At 37.9% G+C, this 19,802-nt stretch overlaps 1 protein-coding gene across 1 annotated transcript in view; it reads left to right on the top strand.

Moving 5' to 3' along the window:
- Positions 1-19,802, top strand: part of LOC150087048 (dnaJ homolog subfamily C member 21) — a 374,824-nt gene that overhangs the window by 177,416 nt on the left and 177,606 nt on the right. The window contains exon 7 of the mRNA XM_090372359.1: positions 4,756-4,835. Within this exon, the coding sequence (XP_090228485.1) occupies positions 4,756-4,835 (80 nt within the window). The remainder of the gene's footprint in view (positions 1-4,755; positions 4,836-19,802) is intronic.

Here is a 19,802-nt window from a genome sequence, read left to right as displayed (position 1 = left end):
AAATTTTTAAGCCCTTTACAATTGAGTCCTTTTCAATTTTCAACCTGTCAAGTTTGCAATTGTCATGTGCTTTTCGCCGTTGCTTCATTTAGGCCTGTAGCACGTGCAATATCACATGGTCTTTCATTTCGCTCAAAGCGTTTCACAATTTCATATTTTTTCTCTATCGACAGAGGCGGACTGGCCATAAGCCTCACCGGGGAAACCCCGGTGGGCCGGAGGCCGGTGTGATTTTGGCCATAAACCATAGTATGAGGCCACTATAAATTTTCCCGGGTAAGAATTTTTGATCCAGTCCGCCTCTGTTTATCGATAATTGCTTTTCTTTTTCTCTCTGAATCTGTAGTGTCTTCACCAGGACGCTTCCTTTTCACACCTTTTAAGTATTTTACTCCTTTTTAGGGAATAAAGCACAATTACAAAACGAGGAGGCACGCTAGATACGCATAAACAAAGCTGCGCGCATGTAGCAACTGAATAAACAACACCATAAAGGCAGAGATACACTATTAACACCTCACATTTCTAGGGGTTACTACCATAAAACAATAAAAATCCAGTTGCGTTTCTGCTAGTGAAATCTGTTATAAACTGGTAGTAAACTCGATCTAATTGCATTTGCGATTATACCGATAGCTGGAATTGTGTTGGTTTTTAGGTTACATTATGGTGAAATGTGTTTCCCCTTCACTGATATAAAAAACATAAAAGCAGCAAAGTTGAATTTTGTTCATCTTTCGCTCTCATTCTCCGCCGTCGCACCGTATATCGATAACATATGAAAAACGACCTTGAAGATAGTGGGCGGCAGCGTTGCCAAACGAAAAAATCAAGAACCGCGTAACTCCGAGTTCGCGTAAGTCGGGGTAGCGTAAGTCGGGGTATTACTGTACTGCAAAAACCTTGGGAGGTGCATTATGGCCACAGAAGCGATGCACCAACAACTACCAAAAAAGAGATGTCCAAATTATTCGCTGTATGATTCTTTTTGCTTCAAAGGTGATACTTGTGCATATGTCCATTCTGATATTCCCTGTCAGAGACTTGGCAATTTGGAATCAAATCTCTTTGATCTTCTCTGGCTTAAAATCTCTCTACCTCATTGTGTCAAATTCATCTGTTGTCTCTACCGTTCTCCCAACTCCACTAATCACTTGGCGTTCTTTGACTTCCTCTCTTTGCAACTTGACTTTCTCCAGTCCAACTTTCCTAAGAGTGAGGTAATTTTCCTTGGTGATTTTAATGTTCACAATTCCAGCTGGCTTCCGTTTTCTAGTCACACCGACCCATCACCGGTCGAGATGCTGAGGCTTTTGCAAATACTAATGATCTTGCACAGATTGTTCATTTACCTACAAGAATACCAGACAGTCTTAATCATACAGCCAATACGCTTGATCTTTTTCTCACAAACAACCCTTCTAAGTACACGGTCGAAGTGAGAGGTCCTTTGGGACTTCAGATCACAACTTGGTGATTGTCTCTTCTCCAATGGAACCTTTATCTCATGGCTATTCCCAACCTCGTGTTGTGCATTACAAGAATGCAAAATGGGATGACCTGCGAGACTTCTTTTCTTCTTTTCCTTGGTCGGATTACTGTTTCAAAAGTTCTGATGTCAACGTTTGCTCAGATCATGTCAGTGAAATTATTCTTGCAGGAATGGAATCCTTCATTGCACACTCCACTTTAAAATCTCGTACTTTTTCTAAACCTTGGTTTTCCAATAAATGTGCTAAGGCTGTTCAAGAGAAGAATGTTGCATATCATAATTGGCTTGTTTCTAATTCTTCAGTTTCATTTTCTGCCTACACCAAAGCTTGCAATAATTGTAAAGCAGTTATTAATCAGTGCGAACTAGAGTTTGAACAGGCTAAGAGTAGAAAACTTGCTTCTTGCCCTAATTGTAGCCAAGTATTCTGGTCTCTTGCCAAAGCTGTTGGGTGCAACTTTTGCCCATCTCTGCTCCCACCTCTGTCAAAACCAGATGGTTCTGTTGTCACTTCAGCCAAGGATAAAGCTGACCTGCTAGCATCCCATTTTTCTTCCAACTCATGTATTAATGATCTTAGTAAAATACCTCCCACCATTCCCAACATGCTCCATTCAATGCCTCCTGTGGTCTTCCGTCAAAAGGATGTCAGAAGGATTTTGACAAATCTTGGTGCTAAGAAAGCTCTAGGTCCCGATGGTATTTCTCCACTTGTTCTCAAAACCTGTGCTCCTGAATTTAATCCTATTGTTTGCCGCCTTTTTTCACTTTTTTATTCCAAAGGTGTTTTTCCTTCTGCTTGGAAATTTGCTCATATCCAGCCAGTTCCTAAAAAGGGTGACAAATCCCTCCCATCCAGTTATTGGCCCATTGCAATTACTTCTACTCTTTCTAAAGTAATGGTGAAATCAATTAACCGCCAACTCTTAAAGTACCTAGAAACCTTCCGTCTGATCAACGATCGCCAGTATGGATTCCATCAGTGTCGATCCACTTGTGATATTCTGGCTTACGTTACCCATTTATGGACTATTTCAATGGAAAGGTTCGGTGAAACACAAGTAGTTGCTCTTGACATCTCAAGGGCTTTTGATCGTGTTTGGTATAAATGTCTTCTAAACAAGCTTCCATCTTATGGTTTGCCAACTGTTTTTAGTAATTGGTTATCGAGTTTTCTCTTCTAATCACTCACTCACGGTGATGGCAGATGGCTTCTAACTTCTCCACTAATGCCGGTTTCCCCCAAGGTTCAGTTCTTTCCTCCACTCTTTTCCTCTTGTATATTAATGACCGTCTTCCATTGAGTGGAAATCCTATCCATAGTTTTGCCGATGATAGCACATTGCATTCCACTTTCCATTTTGAGCAACCAAAGAATATTGTTCCCACATTGGGGTGGTGCTGACTTCTCAATGGAATCAGGCTTCTTGATTCCATTGAGAAGAGAGCAGTTAGGTTAATTAATGATTCATCTTTAACAGAGTCTCTCCACTCACTGTCTCAAAGACGTACTGTTTTTGCTGCATGCCTCTTCTACAGATACTTCCGTGGACACTATTCTTCTGAATTGGCTTCTATAATTCCCGCTCTCTCTTTCAAAACAGTCCGAACTCGTGCCTCCACCATCTAACATCCATTTACTGACCAACTTTTCATCTTCCTTGTTAATTCATTCAACTGCCATTTTCTGGAACAACCCTCCTTTATACGTATTTCCTGAAAATTACAGTCTATAGAAGTTCAAGTCCAATGTCAACAAATATCTTCTTTCGTCTTCTCATCAGGCGCCTCCGTAGCCAGGTGGGAAGGAGCAGCAGTGCGTAGCACACGCTTCTTGATTAGACCGGGGTTCGAGCCCGTCACCACCAAATACGGAGGATGCGGAAAGGTCAGGGAATGACCACCGCACCGGAGCAATATGGCCTTAGTTGCTAATGCTCCTAAAAAAAAACCAAACCAATCGTCTTCTCATCCTCCAACCCAAGCACGGTACTAAGTACTATAGGTTATAATACTTCTCGTGTTTGGGGTTTATATAAAAAAAAAAAAAAAAAAAAAAATTCCATTTTTAGAAAGTTTTGTAATGCATCTGTGAATAGGACTTTATATTCAAATATTTTTTTCCAGTTAACACAGCTACATTTCTCTATTATTATTAATAGTAGAAAAATGATCTTTGAAATCACTTTTAAAGTGGAAGGGATTATAGAGAAATTAGTTAGGACCTATGAGGTGAGTGGTGGTTGAGGAAAATCTGTAATTGAAATTCCCTCAGAAAAAGTGAATAGGGATTAGCAGATTGTAGGTGGAATCAGATATCAGTGAGGTTAGGACACTGAACACACATATTTATGAAAAGAATTAGGTAGGTCTTAGGTTATTTCTTTTTGAAAATAAATTTATTGAAAATGTTTGCCTCTTCATGATGTACTGCTGTAGGTGAGAAAAAAAGTGACTAGGGAGCATGAAGTGATAAAATTTTACCTATTCCATATAGGGGGTTATTCTTGCTCTTTAGCATAACATGTTATTAATATTATATATTACAGTAAGTTATTTTTATATTATGCATTATCTTTTTTATATATTTTAATGGTATGACATAAAATCATACCAATAAAAATCATCATAAATGATTTTTATGATGTTTACTACCTACTGAATTATTTTAAATGTTGGTTTTTTTTTCTGATATTCTGTAATTAAATTATTTTACTTCTTTTTATGTTAATTAAGTGAATATTTATATAAATCATCTTAAGTTTAAAATTAAAATATTTCCTTTTATTTCAGTATAAATAGCATTAGACCAAATTGATTATTATAGATATTAAAGTAAATTCAAATTTTTTTTTTTTTTTTTAATTACAGCTCAGTTTTTTTTATAAATAACCATTTGTGGCATTAGTGAACATAATGGCCTGTTTGGTGTTTAAAAATTATATTTCTAATCAAATAACATATTTAATACAATTTCATTTGGATAATAAAGCTGAATGCAGACTGAAAAACTGGATGAAATGTTTTGTTATTTTGGATATGTATATTTTTAAATTGAAATTTGTACACTTAACTGCATTCAGCCTTTGAATGCATATTTTAATTTTATTTCAATTACTGCGTTGAAATAATCTGCAATCCATTAGTAATATATATTTTTCTTTACTTTGCTTTTCAGTAGTTTAAATGTACAATATAATCTTTTAAAAGTGTGATTAAAATATACAAGAATTTTTTTTTTTTTTTTTTATAATTTGTAATAGAAAATTCTTGAAGGAAAGAATGCTGAGAATGCCAAGAAAGTTCAAGAACAAAGGTTGCGACAGATACGGGAAAGACATAAGTATGGATGTTTTGTGAATTCTTATATTCTTTTCTAGGATATATTGCATCTTTCTTATAATTTTAAAAGAAAGATTTTCAAATTTTTGTTGTATGCTGCATTATTGAATTCATCAGCTATTCACTATAGTCATATTTATTATTAACCTTTTCTAGAATGTTTTTCAATATAATTTCAAGTGCATTTCAAATGTGTGTTGGCACCTCCATGTTCAGGAGCAGCAGTGCGTAGCACACGCTTCTTGATTAGACCGGGGTTTGAGTCCGTGACCACCAAATACGGAGGATGTGGAAAGGTCAGGGAATGACCACCGCATATCCCCGGAGCAATATGGCCTTAGTTGCTAATGCTCCTAAAAACCAAATAACAAACAAACAAAAACAACATTTCAAATGTAACTGTTTACCTACCAAATGTCTTTAAATCTTCCAGTAAGTGCTACCATCTTTTATCTGTGTTTAAGTGATTGTATTACACAGTTTTTATAATAGGTGGTAGCATGAAGATTTTAAACTTGGAGGAAAAGAAGACCTGTCAGTCATTATTTTTCTGATTTTGGTTAACAAAAGTTGAAATTCTCTGTGATTCAGAGCCACAAATTGATGAAATTGAATCAAGTGGTACATAAATAGGTATAGAAGGTAGTATTGCATCAAAAAATATGATAATTTAAAGAGTTAAAAATATATATAGGAACTCCCCAACTTGTGTAATACTCGACTTACGGAAATTCAACTTAATGTAAGTTTTTGCCGGCCAGTGCAAACTGAAAAAATTTGTGGAAATGTATTTTGCGTCCTGTAGGAATAAATGGAGGTATTGTGAAAATATTGTAATGTGAACCCAGTAACACTTTTTTTTTTTTTTTTTTTTGTAATTCGTTCCATGTCCTTGGATGTTAAATTTTGCTATATTACTAAGCTATTTATCTCTCTAAAAGATCATATTTATAATGGAAATTGCACTACCCTTTCATCGTTATCATATGTTCCCATTATAAGAATCAATTTTGAACAGTTTTGTGATATTTTTCTAAAGCACATTTCTTGGAGGTCACGACCAAAAAACAATTTGCCCTTTCCTGTTTATTGGGCTTTTCTCTTAGTTCATTTAATTATAAATGGGCAGTAAATTCGATCTTATTGCATTTGCGATAATACCAATAATTGCAATTGTGTGGGTTTTTATGCTATTATGATGAAATTTGTTCCCCTTTACTGAAATCTTCAATCATATAAAAATCAAATTTTAGAAACTTCTCTTCATTCCTATTTATGTATTACAATGATGAAGGGAAAGCGATCAATGGAAAATGCAAGTGGTGGTAGTGCCAGGAAACGAAACAAAAATGATTTAGAAATGAAGATGATTAAGAAGTACGAAGCAGGACAAATGTAAAGGACAGTGCACGTATAAAAGGACATCTCAAAGGATCAACGCACTTAAGATCAACAGTGATCACAAAACAGCGTTCAGGTGCTATATCGAAGATGGAACAGCTGTTAATAATATGGATGGAAAATCAGATTCAGAAGCGAGTGTCACTGAGTCTAGTGGCCATTCAAGCAAATGCAACAGGTATTTATAAAGATATTAAGGATAAATACGGCAAACCCCAATCCAAGTTCATGACAAGCAATGGGTGGTTTAACAGATTAAAGCTTCGCGTTGGTTTCCACATCGTTAAAGTATGCCGTGAAGTCGCCAGTGCCTATTATGCAACTGCCGAGAAATTTTATGATGTGTTGGAAAAAATTATTGATGAAGGCGACTATTCAATGCAGCAAATTTTTAACATTGACGAGACTGCTCTGTATTGGAAAAAAAATGCCGGATCAAACATACATTGCCAAAGAGGAAAATACAATGCCAGGTTTCAAGGTGTCAAAAGATGGAGCCACACTCTTGCTTGGAGATAATACAGTGGGAGATTATAGATTAAAACCACTGCTTGTGTACCATCCTGGAAATCCTCATGCATTTAAGGGCATCAATAAAGCCACCCTACTCGTGCTTTGCAATCGAACCAGAGAGCATGTATAACAATATCTCTCTTTGAGGATTGGTTTAAAAGCTGCTTCATTCCCGAGGTTGAAAAATATTGTAAAGACAACGACATTCCTTTAAGATTTTGCTTCTATTAGATAATGCTCCTGATCATCCTACACATCTAGATGATTTCAATTCGAATGTGAGAGTCATATTTCTACCGCCAAACACAACTTCAGTCATCCTACCTATGGATCATGGTGTTATTTCGAATTTAAAAGCATGCTATTTGCGCACAACATTTGCTCAGGCATTGTCTGCAGTTAGACGATGAGAAAAATTTTATGTCAGTAGAATTTTGGAAATCTTGCAATATTTACCATGCCATCTTAAACATTAATAAGGCCTGGGCAGAAATTACTAAAAGTTTTTTAAATGGTGCATGGAAGAAAATATGCCCATGGCACGTAAAAGGCTTCAAAGGATTTGAAAAAGATGAGTCATATGAAGAGGTGACAGATAAGATTGTAAAGGTTGCAGAGCTACTTCAGTTGGAGGTTGATGCCAAAGACGTGGTGCAGTTAGAGGAAGAAGAGAAGGAATTATTTAACAAAGAACTTATTGATTTGCAGGCAGCGATAGTGAAAGAAGAAAATGCTGACGAAGCTCAAGATGGACCAAAATAAGGAACCGTGATGCTCCATCCTCAGAGAGATGGCAGTGGCATTTTGTGAAATTACATCGGCAATGGCTAGGTTTCAGAAGATGGATCCTGACAGCGAACGATTCTTAAAAGTTAAGAGAAGGGGTGAATGATATGTTTGCTTGCTACAAAGAAATCTACGATGAAAATAAAAAAGCCACTGTACAGTCATCCATTAATATGTTCTTTTTTTAAGGTTGAGCGGCCGACCCCTTCTAAATCTCTACAGCCCTCAACCTCCGCAGCAGCGTACTTATGAGCTGAAATTTTTTAAAATTTTTCTTGCGTATGAGATAAAAAATTGAATAAATACAATAAATAATTCTATTTACATGTTTGTCAAACATTTCTTTTTTGATTTAATATTCAGCGAGCACAGTTGCGAGTGCTGCACATTCATGGGGGAAATTCCGACTTACATAGTGTTCCACGGAAGGCACCCTTACGTAAGTCAGGGAGTTCCTGTATATATTTTAATTTTTTATAGCTACATTTTTCGATTTTGTTGGATTTTTATTAGATTTATGAAGTAATTTTGCTTTGATATTGGGCAAATAAGTCAAAATAAGAACATATTAATATTTAAAAGCAATTATATAAAGTTATTCTAAAAATTTTTACAAATTTTTAGAATTTCAGGAAGAAACTCACTCCACATACAGATGAGCCGTATGTGTTATATATACACTGTATTAGTAATACCTACCTAATGCTTTGTGGGGGCATACTTTTTGACTATAATACAGCTATATGCGTTTTTGCATGGAATCCACAAGGTATTGCTGGGCCCCTGTGGTAGTACTACCCATGCACTGCACATGTACAGTAGTGCTTGCATGTCGTCAGGGAGATGGTCATGGCATCAAACATGCTCAATTGGGTTGAGATCAGGTGAGTTGGACAGCCATGAAAGGAGGAGAATTCATTGTCATGTTCCTGAAACTATTTAGCAACCCGCCAGGCCTTGTACCGATATGCATCTTGTTGATGGGGTACTGGATTTATTTAGATACACTGCCTTCATGAAGAGGTGTACTTGGTTAGCAATGATAGAAAGGAATGTATTCCCATTGATTAACGGCGGTCAGAAGACCCAGGGCGTGCAACGAAAATCGTAACACCAACAGTTCGTCCAGGTACCATGACCTCATGATGCTTTCTCCAAATACAGATACATCCATCAGCATGATAGAGTTGGAAACTGAATTCGTAAGACCAGGTGACAGATTTCAACATTGGTGATCCAGTGTTCATGCTGATGTACCCATGGAAGGTGCAGTTTCTTTTTGTGATTCTCACGTTGAGTATGAGTACCTGTGACAACCATTGCCTATACCAGCTAATGTCCAGTGCATATCCCATGTGAATATTAGTATTGCTATTATACTGAGTGATTAGCTGGGCCACTTTGCTGCAATGTTGCTGTGTTATAATATGACACACGATGCTTGCCTACCACATGTGGGACAGCCGTGTGTGACCTCATTTGGCTGGTTGTTCAACCACTCTTGAGCAATCATGGTAGTTTTGTGGCACCACAGAATAGGAGCATTTATCTATATTGGCTGTTGGAAAGATCTTGACACTGGCCCATTTTTCCTCACAAACACTCAAAAATTGATTGCCTTGTGTGTGAACTACAATCTTATATCAGCTGTTCCCGAATTTGAGTCTTCACCAGTTCATTCCTACACAAGGGGTGTTGCTAATGCAAATCCAACTCAATCTATTTAAGTAATTATATATAAATGAAGACACCTTTTTTTTTACCACTTGGAATGGGAAAACAGAACAGGTTTTTTATGGATACTTATATCAAATACAAGCTCAATACCTACACTAAATTGTTAGCCATTGACTTTTCAGAATTCTTGCCAAGTACTTAAGATCATATCAGAAGGAGGCTGTTGGTTAAAAAGATTTACTAAATCTTTTATGATGCAAATTACATTACACTTAAGCTGATGTAAAAAATACACAATTAATCTACAAAGAAGGAAGTACTAATTGAACTAAATTTATTATTATTATTATTAGCTATATGGTGCAAGGAAGCTGAAGCTTTTGCTGCACAAGCAAAAAAAAAAAAAAAAAACTCCTAATTTACCCAGAGAGAGAGAGAGAGAGAGAGAAAGAGAGAGAAGTAGAAGGGAATCACCAAGAAAGAGAAGAATGATGATATCCAGCTTACGACCCTGGGTGTGCCAAGCCCATACTCACCAGATGTGAGCCCCTGGGGTTAATTGAAATACTATGCCGTATGAGAAACAAAACTGAAATTGGTAAAGTTACTAGGATTAGCCATGTGGTATAAGGAGACCATAGGCTTTTGTTGCCCTGTCTAAAAAAACAAAATAATAATAATAAATAGAATAAAAAATAATTAAAATAACAATTATGATAGATAATAAAATAAACTACCTATTTGACTCCCATGATGGTGTCTATCCAGCTGAACTTTGAATTTCCCCAAACTGTCAGCCTCAACCTCCCATGTAAGTAACTTATTCCAGTAATTAACAGTTCTGGCTAAAACAAAGCTTCTTGCAATCTTCGAACCTCTTCCTCTGTAATTTGAATATATGTCCCCTAAAAAATTCCACCCTCATTTACTTTACTTTTTTTTTCTCTCTCAAAGCCTTATACAGCTCAATAAAGTTTCCTCTAAGATGTCTGGTTATTAGTCTGTAGCCCACATATTCAAAGTCTTCCTTTGAATGATGAGGTCATTTTGCCAATTATTTGGCAAAATGACATCATCAAAATGATTGTCTTTCAACCCTTTCATGAATTTAGCATAATATTTTAGTGTAATGCTTTTAATTGTATTGAAATTGAATCGAAATCTTGATTCAGACCAGAGCAGCAAAGCAAAAGGCTCAAGGCAGAGGGAGTGCTATGGCTTGGGGATGAACTGAGAGGGGGGTGTCCTCTGAATCACAGCCTTTTGAAATGTACCGCTTGTTTAATATTTGTGAAGCTATCAGGAGTGTGACATGATATTGTCAAGGGGAGGGGGAATGTCTTTGTGCGTGATTGATGTAATGAGTGTGAATAAGTTACGCACCAACTCAGTGTTGTTATGGACCTTTATGAGAGCTTGAAGAACAGGGTAGATGCCCTTGAAGGACTTAAATTGGGGGACCCATCAAGCTCTCAGCTGCCCACATCAGTGCCAGAACATGCACTTGATCATCAGGCAGAGCACAGTGGCAATCCCTGAGACAGAATGCGCTGGTCCCACAACAACTAGTTGTTGTTGGTGACTATTGTCAGAGAAATGGGGAATATATTGTACAAAAAGGATAGGTGGAACAGCACCAGGGTATGTCTGCCCGAGACAAAAGTTAATGACGTTGTGTAGATATAATTTTTTATGGGCAAAAAGGTGATATTAGCATTAGCATTAGTAGAGGCATATGATGCAAGAAAGCAAGCTTATGCAGCATCAGCCAAAAAAAAAAAAAAAAACACTTCCATTTCACCCCTCCGTTCGTTCGAAATACCTGTCCAGCTGAGCCTTAAATTTATTTAGGCTATCAACTTCCACAACAAGGGATGGAAGTCTGTTCCACTCCTACCTACTGCCTAAAGGCAAATTTCTGCACATCTATCCTACATCTGTCTTTTCTCAATCTGAATTTATGCTCTCTCAGGTTATTATTCTGAGCAAGAGGAAGAATCCCATCGGCATTGAGCATGCTCAAACCATTCAAGGTTTTATACACCTCTATCAGATCACCTCGCCAGTGCCTAGTCTCCAGACACTGTAATTTGCAAAACTCAAGCCTTTCTTTGTAAGAGCAACCCGTTGTTCCATTCACTAATCTTGTTGCCCTTCTCTGTACTCGTTCCAGCAGCTCTACATCCTTCTTGAAATGAGGCCTCCAGACCTGTATACATTACTCTAGGTGTGGCCTGACCATTGCCTTATACAAGGGAATAATCACCTCCTTATCCCTGCTAGAAAAATTCCTGTATATATCATTGACAAGACACCATGAGCTACTCTTGCAGCCCATCTGCACTGCTCAAAGAACTTCATATCTGCCTACACAATATACCCCAGGTCTTTTTCATTCTCTACCACTGTCAGTGTGGTACCACAGAGTTGATACGTTGCTCTGGGGTTGCTGTTTCCCATATGTAGTACTTTACATTTGTCAATGCTAAACTTCATTTGCCACCTTTCAGCCCATCTGCTCAATCTTTCCAGATCCTGTTGCAGCAGCATAGCGTCAGTGGTGTCCTTAACAACCCTGCCAACCTTTGTATCGTCTGCAAACTTGGACATTAAGCTTGATATACCATCATCAATATCATTTATAAATTCAGAAAACAGTAATGGACCCATCACCGAACCCCGAGGGACTCCACTAATAACATTAGTCCACGATGAGCAGTGTCGGTTGATTACTACTCTCTGTCTTCTCCCACTCAACCATCCCTTTATCCATAGCAGCAATTTGCCCCCAATGCCACACTGCTCCAATTTGTACAGCAGTCTTCCATGTACAACAGTATCAAAAGCCTTTCTAAGATCCAAATATATAATATCAAAGTTATTCTCTGCATCCAGTTCTTTTGTGACTGCATCATAGTATTCAATCAAATTGGTCAGGCAAGACTTTCCCTTAACAAAACCATGCTGTGTCCGAGGTATAACTGCAGGATCATCTAGACTCTTGTCTAGATGATCCTGCAGTGCTTCTTTAACCAGGGCATCCATTAATTTTCCTGGAACAGAAGTTAAACTCACAGGTCTATAATTACTTGTGTCAGCCTTTGATCCCCCTTTGTGAATTGGGGTCACATTTGCACATCTCCAGTCCATGGGTACCTCCCCTGAGTCCAAGGAAGCTCTCATAATTATGGCTAAGGGTTTGCTTACTTCCTTTGCTGCCTCCTTTAATATTACTGGATAGATCCCATCCACCCCAGGTGCCTTTCTTGTGTTTATCTTCATGTGGACATGTGTTTATGTAAGGGACGGCTCCTAGAATGTCAGTTCAACTCCGCCTCGTATCTCTGTGAAGAACAGTATCACTACAAATGGGCCAGATATGTGTGTTACGTCAGTTTGTGTGTGTGTTCTGTTGTTATGTTCTGGCCACTTGGCTACCCAGAAGCATCAATCACCTGGACAGATGATTCTGAGTACTCATCCCCACCACAGAAAGGTGGGCCAGTTCCAGTAGATGGGACACCTATGGTCTCAGAGTATGAGACAAAAAAAAAAAAAAAAAAACATCCTTCTCTGGGGCCTACTCCAGAGGGGAAAAAGAAAAAAGAAAAAAAAAAAAAAGAGACCCGAAAGGAAGAGAAAGAAAAGAATAAAAATAATTAACTAAGATAACAAAAAAAAATTAAAAAAAAAAAATAATAAATAATAATAATAAAATAAAAAAAATAACATAAATAAATAAATATATATATATACTAAGTATATATATATATATAAATATATATTGGTTTTTAGCATCTATACGCAAACATACATACATATATATACCAAAAAGTGAAAAGGGAAAAACCAGGGGTGGGGGGGGGTAGGAGAGAGATAAAGAAAAGAGTAGATCTTCCAGTTGTGCAACCAGTGAGAATGCAGCATAAAAACACTTCGGTGCCTTCAGCCAGATGGATTTGATCCACCTCATATCACTGGAATCATACTTTTACTTAGTTCAAACACTTCTTTAGCAAATACCTGGAGCATCTGAAACTTACTAGTCTCTTAAAAATATAGCTTCTTCTCCTGGAGAAGAAGATTTTCATATATCGACAATCATATAGTATGTGCAGCCAGCCTTCCATGGCCCCGCAAAAACAAAGGTCCGTGTTACTTAGTCCTAATGCATATAATTTCTCATTCATTGACCCGTGCCCTGTTAACAAAAATGATGACTGTAAACTAGGTGTAAACCAATTGCGAACCTTTTTATCATTCAGAAAAGTCACGTTTGGGATAAACAAGTTGGTCACTCTTCCAGTAGATATGGTATTCCATCTTGTCTGCCATAAATTGATTATTTCATTCATACATCTTTTCTTTTTGCTCACTCTTCCAGTAGATATGGTATTCCATCTTGTCTGCCATAAATTGATTATTTCATTCATACATCTTTTCTTTTTGCCTCTACAGTCAGAGCAAATATTTATCTCTATACCAAAAAGTTCTGTAGGAATTTCCCTCTTAATATGGTAGCAAAAACCACGATACAACAAATTTAGATCCAAGGGTAGCGCTCCGGCCAACACCTGCAGTGCTGCAGTGGACACCGTTCTGCACACTCTTAGAATACCAAGAAGCATGATGTGTTGTATGGAATTTAGTTTAGCCCGAAAAGTAGCTATTTTAACTCTTTGGAACCAGGCTTCTGCAGCGTACGTAGTTATAGGAAGGAATACTGCCTTGTAATACAGAAACAGTGTTTTATGTGATAGGCACCAGTCAGACTTTGAAATTCTAATGATAGCACCAGAAAATTTCCTGATTTTATTGCTTAAATATAATAAGTGCTGGTGAAATGATAACTTACTGTCCACAATAATTCCCAGGTATTTGGTATCAAGGACCATAGGTAACTGTACACCATTCAACTTGATCTGAGGAGGTCAATTTATATCTAAAGCTGTTTTAAATAACATCATTTTAGTTTTGTAAGGACTAATAGCAAGCTTAAAGCTTTGAGCCCAAGAACTTAAGTCTGTCAGCACACTACTAGCTCTCTGTTCTAAGAGTGAGCGAGATCGTCCTGCAATTATAATTGTCAGATCATCTGCAAATGCCAGCACCTTACAATTAGAGAATGTGCGAACCAACCAATTCTGTAAGACTAGGTTCCAAATAAGGGGTCCCAAGACGGAGCCTTGAGGACATCCTCTCACAACCTGTTTTCGTAACTCAAAGTGCTTGGACTTCACTAGCACATATCTATTTGAAAAGTAACTGTTGAAAAGCATATATAATTCCTTGGAACAATCAGCTTTTCTTAACTGAGCCATCGCTGCCTCCCACCAAACAGTATCAAATGCCCCTTCGAAATCCACGTAGATTGCTGATTCATATTTGGATGTAGAATTCTCAATATGCGTTCAAAATGCCACTAGACAATCTTCACAGGATTTCCCAGGAGTGAACCCATATTGCTGAGGTGATATCATATCCTGCTGCACTAGCAGGTCGGTTACCCGTAATGCCATTAACCTTTCAAGGATTTTACCAAGGTTTGCCAAAAGAGCGATAGGGTGATATGATTTAGGTTCAGTTAGTGGCTTCCCAGATTTTCTAACTAACTTCAATAATGCAATCTTCCACTGCGTTGGAAACAGCCCTTCTGTTAGACATTTGTTAAACATTAATAAAAGGATATTAGGTAACGACTTATAGAACATCGTTATAAATATATTCTTGACTAAATCAATTCCAGGACATTTTGTGAGATTCAGCTTCTTCAAAACTTGTAAGTTCTTCCATTGTAAACTCCACAGTATTTTCTCTAGCTACATAGAGCCGATTATCTCTACGTATGCCAGTTTGATACTCAGTATCTTCCTGAGGATCATCAGTTGGAAATAACTTACTTAAAATTATCTCAACAGAGTCCTTCCAACCAATAGTCTCACTGATATCCGTGGTTACAGTATTAAACACTTCCCCATACCTGAATTTGTCACGTGACAGTTTATATAGTAAACCCCACCGGTAATTTCCCGATTCTTTCTCAAAAAGTGTCCATGTCGCCCGTTTCTGATCAGCTATCTTCCTACTGTAGTTGTTTTTTAAGAACAAATACTCATCGTTCAGCCTTGCAACCTCGGAGGGGGACCAATGTCTGTGGCGTTGATACTGTCTTCTAGCCCTGTTTACTGCTTGCCTTAATATTGTTAACTCTGAAGTCCATCAAGGACAGGATTTTGATCTAGCAACTTTCTTCTTACCAGCCCTGTACGCTGCTTTTATAATTGAATCTTGTATAAATACAGCAAGAGAGTCAGCTGAATATTCTATTAGCTGACGTTGCCTTATCACAGAGAAGTCCATAAGAATTGATGCATCGAACGCAGACCAATCAATTGTTTTCAGTGAGAACCGAACTAGCCCAGGCACTCGATATTGACTAACTAAAGTTGTAACAGTTTTTACATAAAAGGAGATAACTCTGTGGTCACTAGATGTCCAGTCAGAGATGACTCGCCAATCATAGATGTAGTGTCGTAGGCCAGAAGTTACTATAGTTATATCAATGTTGGACTGTGTTTATCTTCAACAATTTCTCCTCCACTTTACTCTCAGTTATTACAAGGTTATCTAGCTTACTGCCAGAGTTGAATACACCTCTATCATTCCCTTGGCTGAATAACTCCTCATGTGTGAATGTCGATGCAAAATATTCATTTAGTTTGTTAGCTACCTGAGCAGGATCATCAACAGTTGAACCATCGATATCAAGTGGACCAATCTGATTCATCCCCTTCCTTCTAGACTTTACATAAGTAAAGAACTCTTTGCTATTTTTCTTTGCATCCTTTGCCATAGATTTCTTGTAATCTGCCTTCGCCTGCCTAACCTCCTTTGTAACTTGGTTACAAATCAGCTTATATCTATCATAGGCCTCTGTGTCACATGTTAACTTATATGTATCCCATGCATTTTTCTTCTCTGCCATATGTCTCATTAGTTCATCTAAACCTTGAACCTAAACCTTGAACAATATTTCTTAGTTGGTATGTAAAGCCTAGTAGCTTCCAAGATAAGTTCTTTGAATGCTTCCCATTTTGAATTTGCTGTTTGTATCATCAGTTGGTCCCACTGTATAGAATTTAAATACTGTCTCAGACCATCATTATCGCCTTTATGAAATCAAAAACCCTTTTTTTTACCCCTGATGGTAGTTACCTCTTTGAGTAAATCCCACTTCAGCACACTGTGATCACTGCCACCTAGTGGTTCCTTTATCTGCAGATTCTTAATGCATGAAGAATCACTACTGATAATCAGATCAAGAGTATTACTCCCTCAAGTTGCCTCCTGAACATGCTGATGTAGAAAACAATGATCCAATAAATTCACAAAAGCCTTGCTAATGTGTGAGTGACCAACCCACAAATTCCAGTCAATATCCGGGAAATTAAAATCCCCCATTATAAGACTCTGATTTACTCGCCCACTCTATTTCCCTGTACAGTGTCTTATTATACTCATCAGAGTCATTAGGCCTATAGCACACTTCTACTCTCAATTTTGATCTCCCAATGCTTATGTCACACCAAACTGACTCGATACTGCACTGTCCAGCGATGTCGACTGACTTCACTTCCTTGGATTTTGTGTTTCTTAACTAATAGCATAACCCCTAATCGTTTCCTATTCTGTTTATCCTTTCTGTACACATTCTCCCCAAATTCCAGTTCTGCATTCCTTATATCTGTGTGACACCACGTCTCTGATATCCCAATAATATCTGCCTTTGATGTTTTGAGCAATACTTCAAATTCATCAAATTTATTTACCAAACTCCTAGCATTGGTGTACACACAAGTATACATGCACCTGTTCCTATTCTTAGCTACCCTAACACAACCCATGTGTTTACTTGTACCGCAATGACTCCCAGCAGTCTCTGAAATATCCTGCATTCTGTTTTCCAGGCTGCTGCTCATTCCAATAGAAGCAGTGCAAGAATCTCTTTCACCTCTGCCAGTGGCTACTATTAATCGATTAGTCCTTGTATCCCTCCAAGCTAGCAGTTTTCCGACCCACCTTTTCTATTTAAGTGTATTCCATCCCTGTAGAAGCAGTCTCTCCTGTTAACAAGTACAGACCAGGCTGAAAAAAATTCTACCCCTTGAGCCTTGCACAATCGTTCCAGAGCCGAATTGATCGACAAGGCTCTCATCATATATTTCCTCCTATCGTGTCTGGACAGAATTGCAGACACTTTCAAATTCAACCCTAATTCACGGCTTTTTTTCAACAGTGACCTGTACTTGTTAAGTTATATTGTTGTACATGTTGAAACTAATGACATTAACTTAAGAGTAGGAGAACGGCAGAATTGCTTAAGAAGGACAGGTCAATGTTGAAAAAAAGCCATGAGTCAGAGTTAAATTTGAAAGTGTCTGCAATTTTGCCCAGAAACGATAGGAGGGAATATATGATGAGAGCCTTGTCAATCAGTTTGGTCCTGATTGTGCAAGGTCAACAGGATAGAATTTTTATCAGTGTGGTCTGTGCTTGTTAACAGGAGAGATTATTTCTACAGGGATGGGACACAGTTAAATAGGAAGGCTGCATGAATATTTACTGGTGCTATCGAGGCATTGTTGAGTGGGTCGGAAAACTGCTAGCTTGAGGGGATTCATAGACGAATAGATTAACAGTAGCTACAGGCTGAGGTGAAAATGATCCTTGCACTGCTTCTATTGGAATGAGCAGCAGTCAGGAAAACAAGTTGTTTGGATTTCTTAGACTGCTGGGACACATTGTGAAAAAAGTAAATACATGGGCTGTGTTTGGGGTAGCTAGGAATAGGAACAGGTGTATGTATACTTGTGTGTACACCAATGCTAGGAGTTTAGTAAATAAATTTGATGAATTTGAGGTGCTGGTCAAAACATCAAAGGCAGATGTTGCGATATCAGGAACATTGTGCCGCACAGATATAAGGAATACAGAATTGGAATTTGGGGAGTACAATGTGTACAGAAAGGATAGATGGGGGAAGAGGGGTTATGCTGTTATTTAAGAAACACATAAAATCTATGGAAGCACATCCAGTTGACATATGCAATGGGAAATCGAAGTTGAGAGTAGGAGTGTGTTATAGGCCTAACGACTGATGAGTATAATTGAACAACTGTACAGAGAAGTGGAGTGGGCAGTATAATGAACAGCTGTACAGAGAAGGTTGGATTGTCTTACAATGGGGGATTTTTAACTTCTCAGATATTGACTAGGACATCTACGTTGGTCACTCCCACACTAGCAAGGCTTTTTTGAATTTAATACATGATTGTTTTCTACAGCAGCAGCATGCTTGAGAGGGAACCAAAGGGAGTAATACTCTTGATCTGATTATCAGTAGTGATTCTTCATTAAGAATCTGCAGATAAAGGAACAACCAGGTGGCAGTGATCACAGTGCGCTGATGTTGGGATATACTCAAAGATGTAATTACCATTAGGGGAAAAGGGAAGAGTTTTTGCTTTCATAAAGGTGACTACGATGGTCTGAGATAGTTTATAAATTCTATACAGTGGGACCAACTGATGATGTTACCAACAACAAATTCTAAATGGGAAGCATTAAGGGAAGTAATCTTGGAAGCTGCTGTGCTTTTTGTCCCAACTAAGAAATACTGTTCAAGGTTTAGGCCTAAATAGATGTCAGATGAACTAATGAGACTTGTGGCAGAGAAGACAAATGCATGTGATGCATATAAATCATCAGGTGACACAGAAGCCTATGGTAAGATATAAGCTGGTGCGTAATCAAGTCACCAAGGAGATCAGGCAGGCGAAGGCAGATTACAAGAAATCTTTGGCAAAGGATGCAAATAAAAACAGCAAAGAGTTCTTTACTTATGTAAATTCTAGGAGGAAGGGGATGAATCAGATTGGTCCACTTGATATTGATCGTTCAACTGTTGATGATCATGCTCAGATAGCTAGAAAACTGAATGAGTATTTTGCATCTACTTTTACACATAAGGAGTTATTCGGGGAGTGGAATGCCATAAGTGAATTAAACTCTGCCAGTGAGCTAGATGATTTTGTAATAACTGAGAACAAAGTAGAAGAGAAATTGTTGAAGATAAACATAAGAAAGGCACCTGGGGTGTATGGGATCTATCCAGTTATATTAAAGGAGCTGGCAAAAAAAAGTAAGCAAACCCTTAGCAATAATTATGAGAGCATCCGTGGACTCAGGAGAAGTCCCCATTGACTGAAGATGTGCAGATGTGACCTCAGTTTACAAAGGGTGACACAAATAATTACAGACCTATTAGTTTAACTTCAGTTCTTTAGAAATTAATAGAAGCACTGGTTTAAGAAGCACTACAGTATCATCTAGACAAGACTACAGTTATAGTTCAGACACAGCATGGGTTTGTTTAGGGGAAGTCTTGTCTGACCAGTTTCATTGGGATTTACAGTCAGGTCACAAAGGAACTGGATGCAAAAAATAATTTTGATATCATATACTTGGATTTCAGGAAAACATTTGATACTGTTGCACAAGCTCAGTGCTGATGGGATTCTTCCTCTTGCCC

The sequence above is a fragment of the Mastigoproctus giganteus genome, chromosome 4, assembly GCF_048544385.1.
Source record: "Mastigoproctus giganteus isolate SK-2022 chromosome 4, ASM4854438v1, whole genome shotgun sequence".
NCBI lineage: Eukaryota > Metazoa > Arthropoda > Arachnida > Uropygi > Thelyphonidae > Mastigoproctus > Mastigoproctus giganteus.
This window is presented reverse-complemented; position numbering and strand designations above follow the sequence as displayed.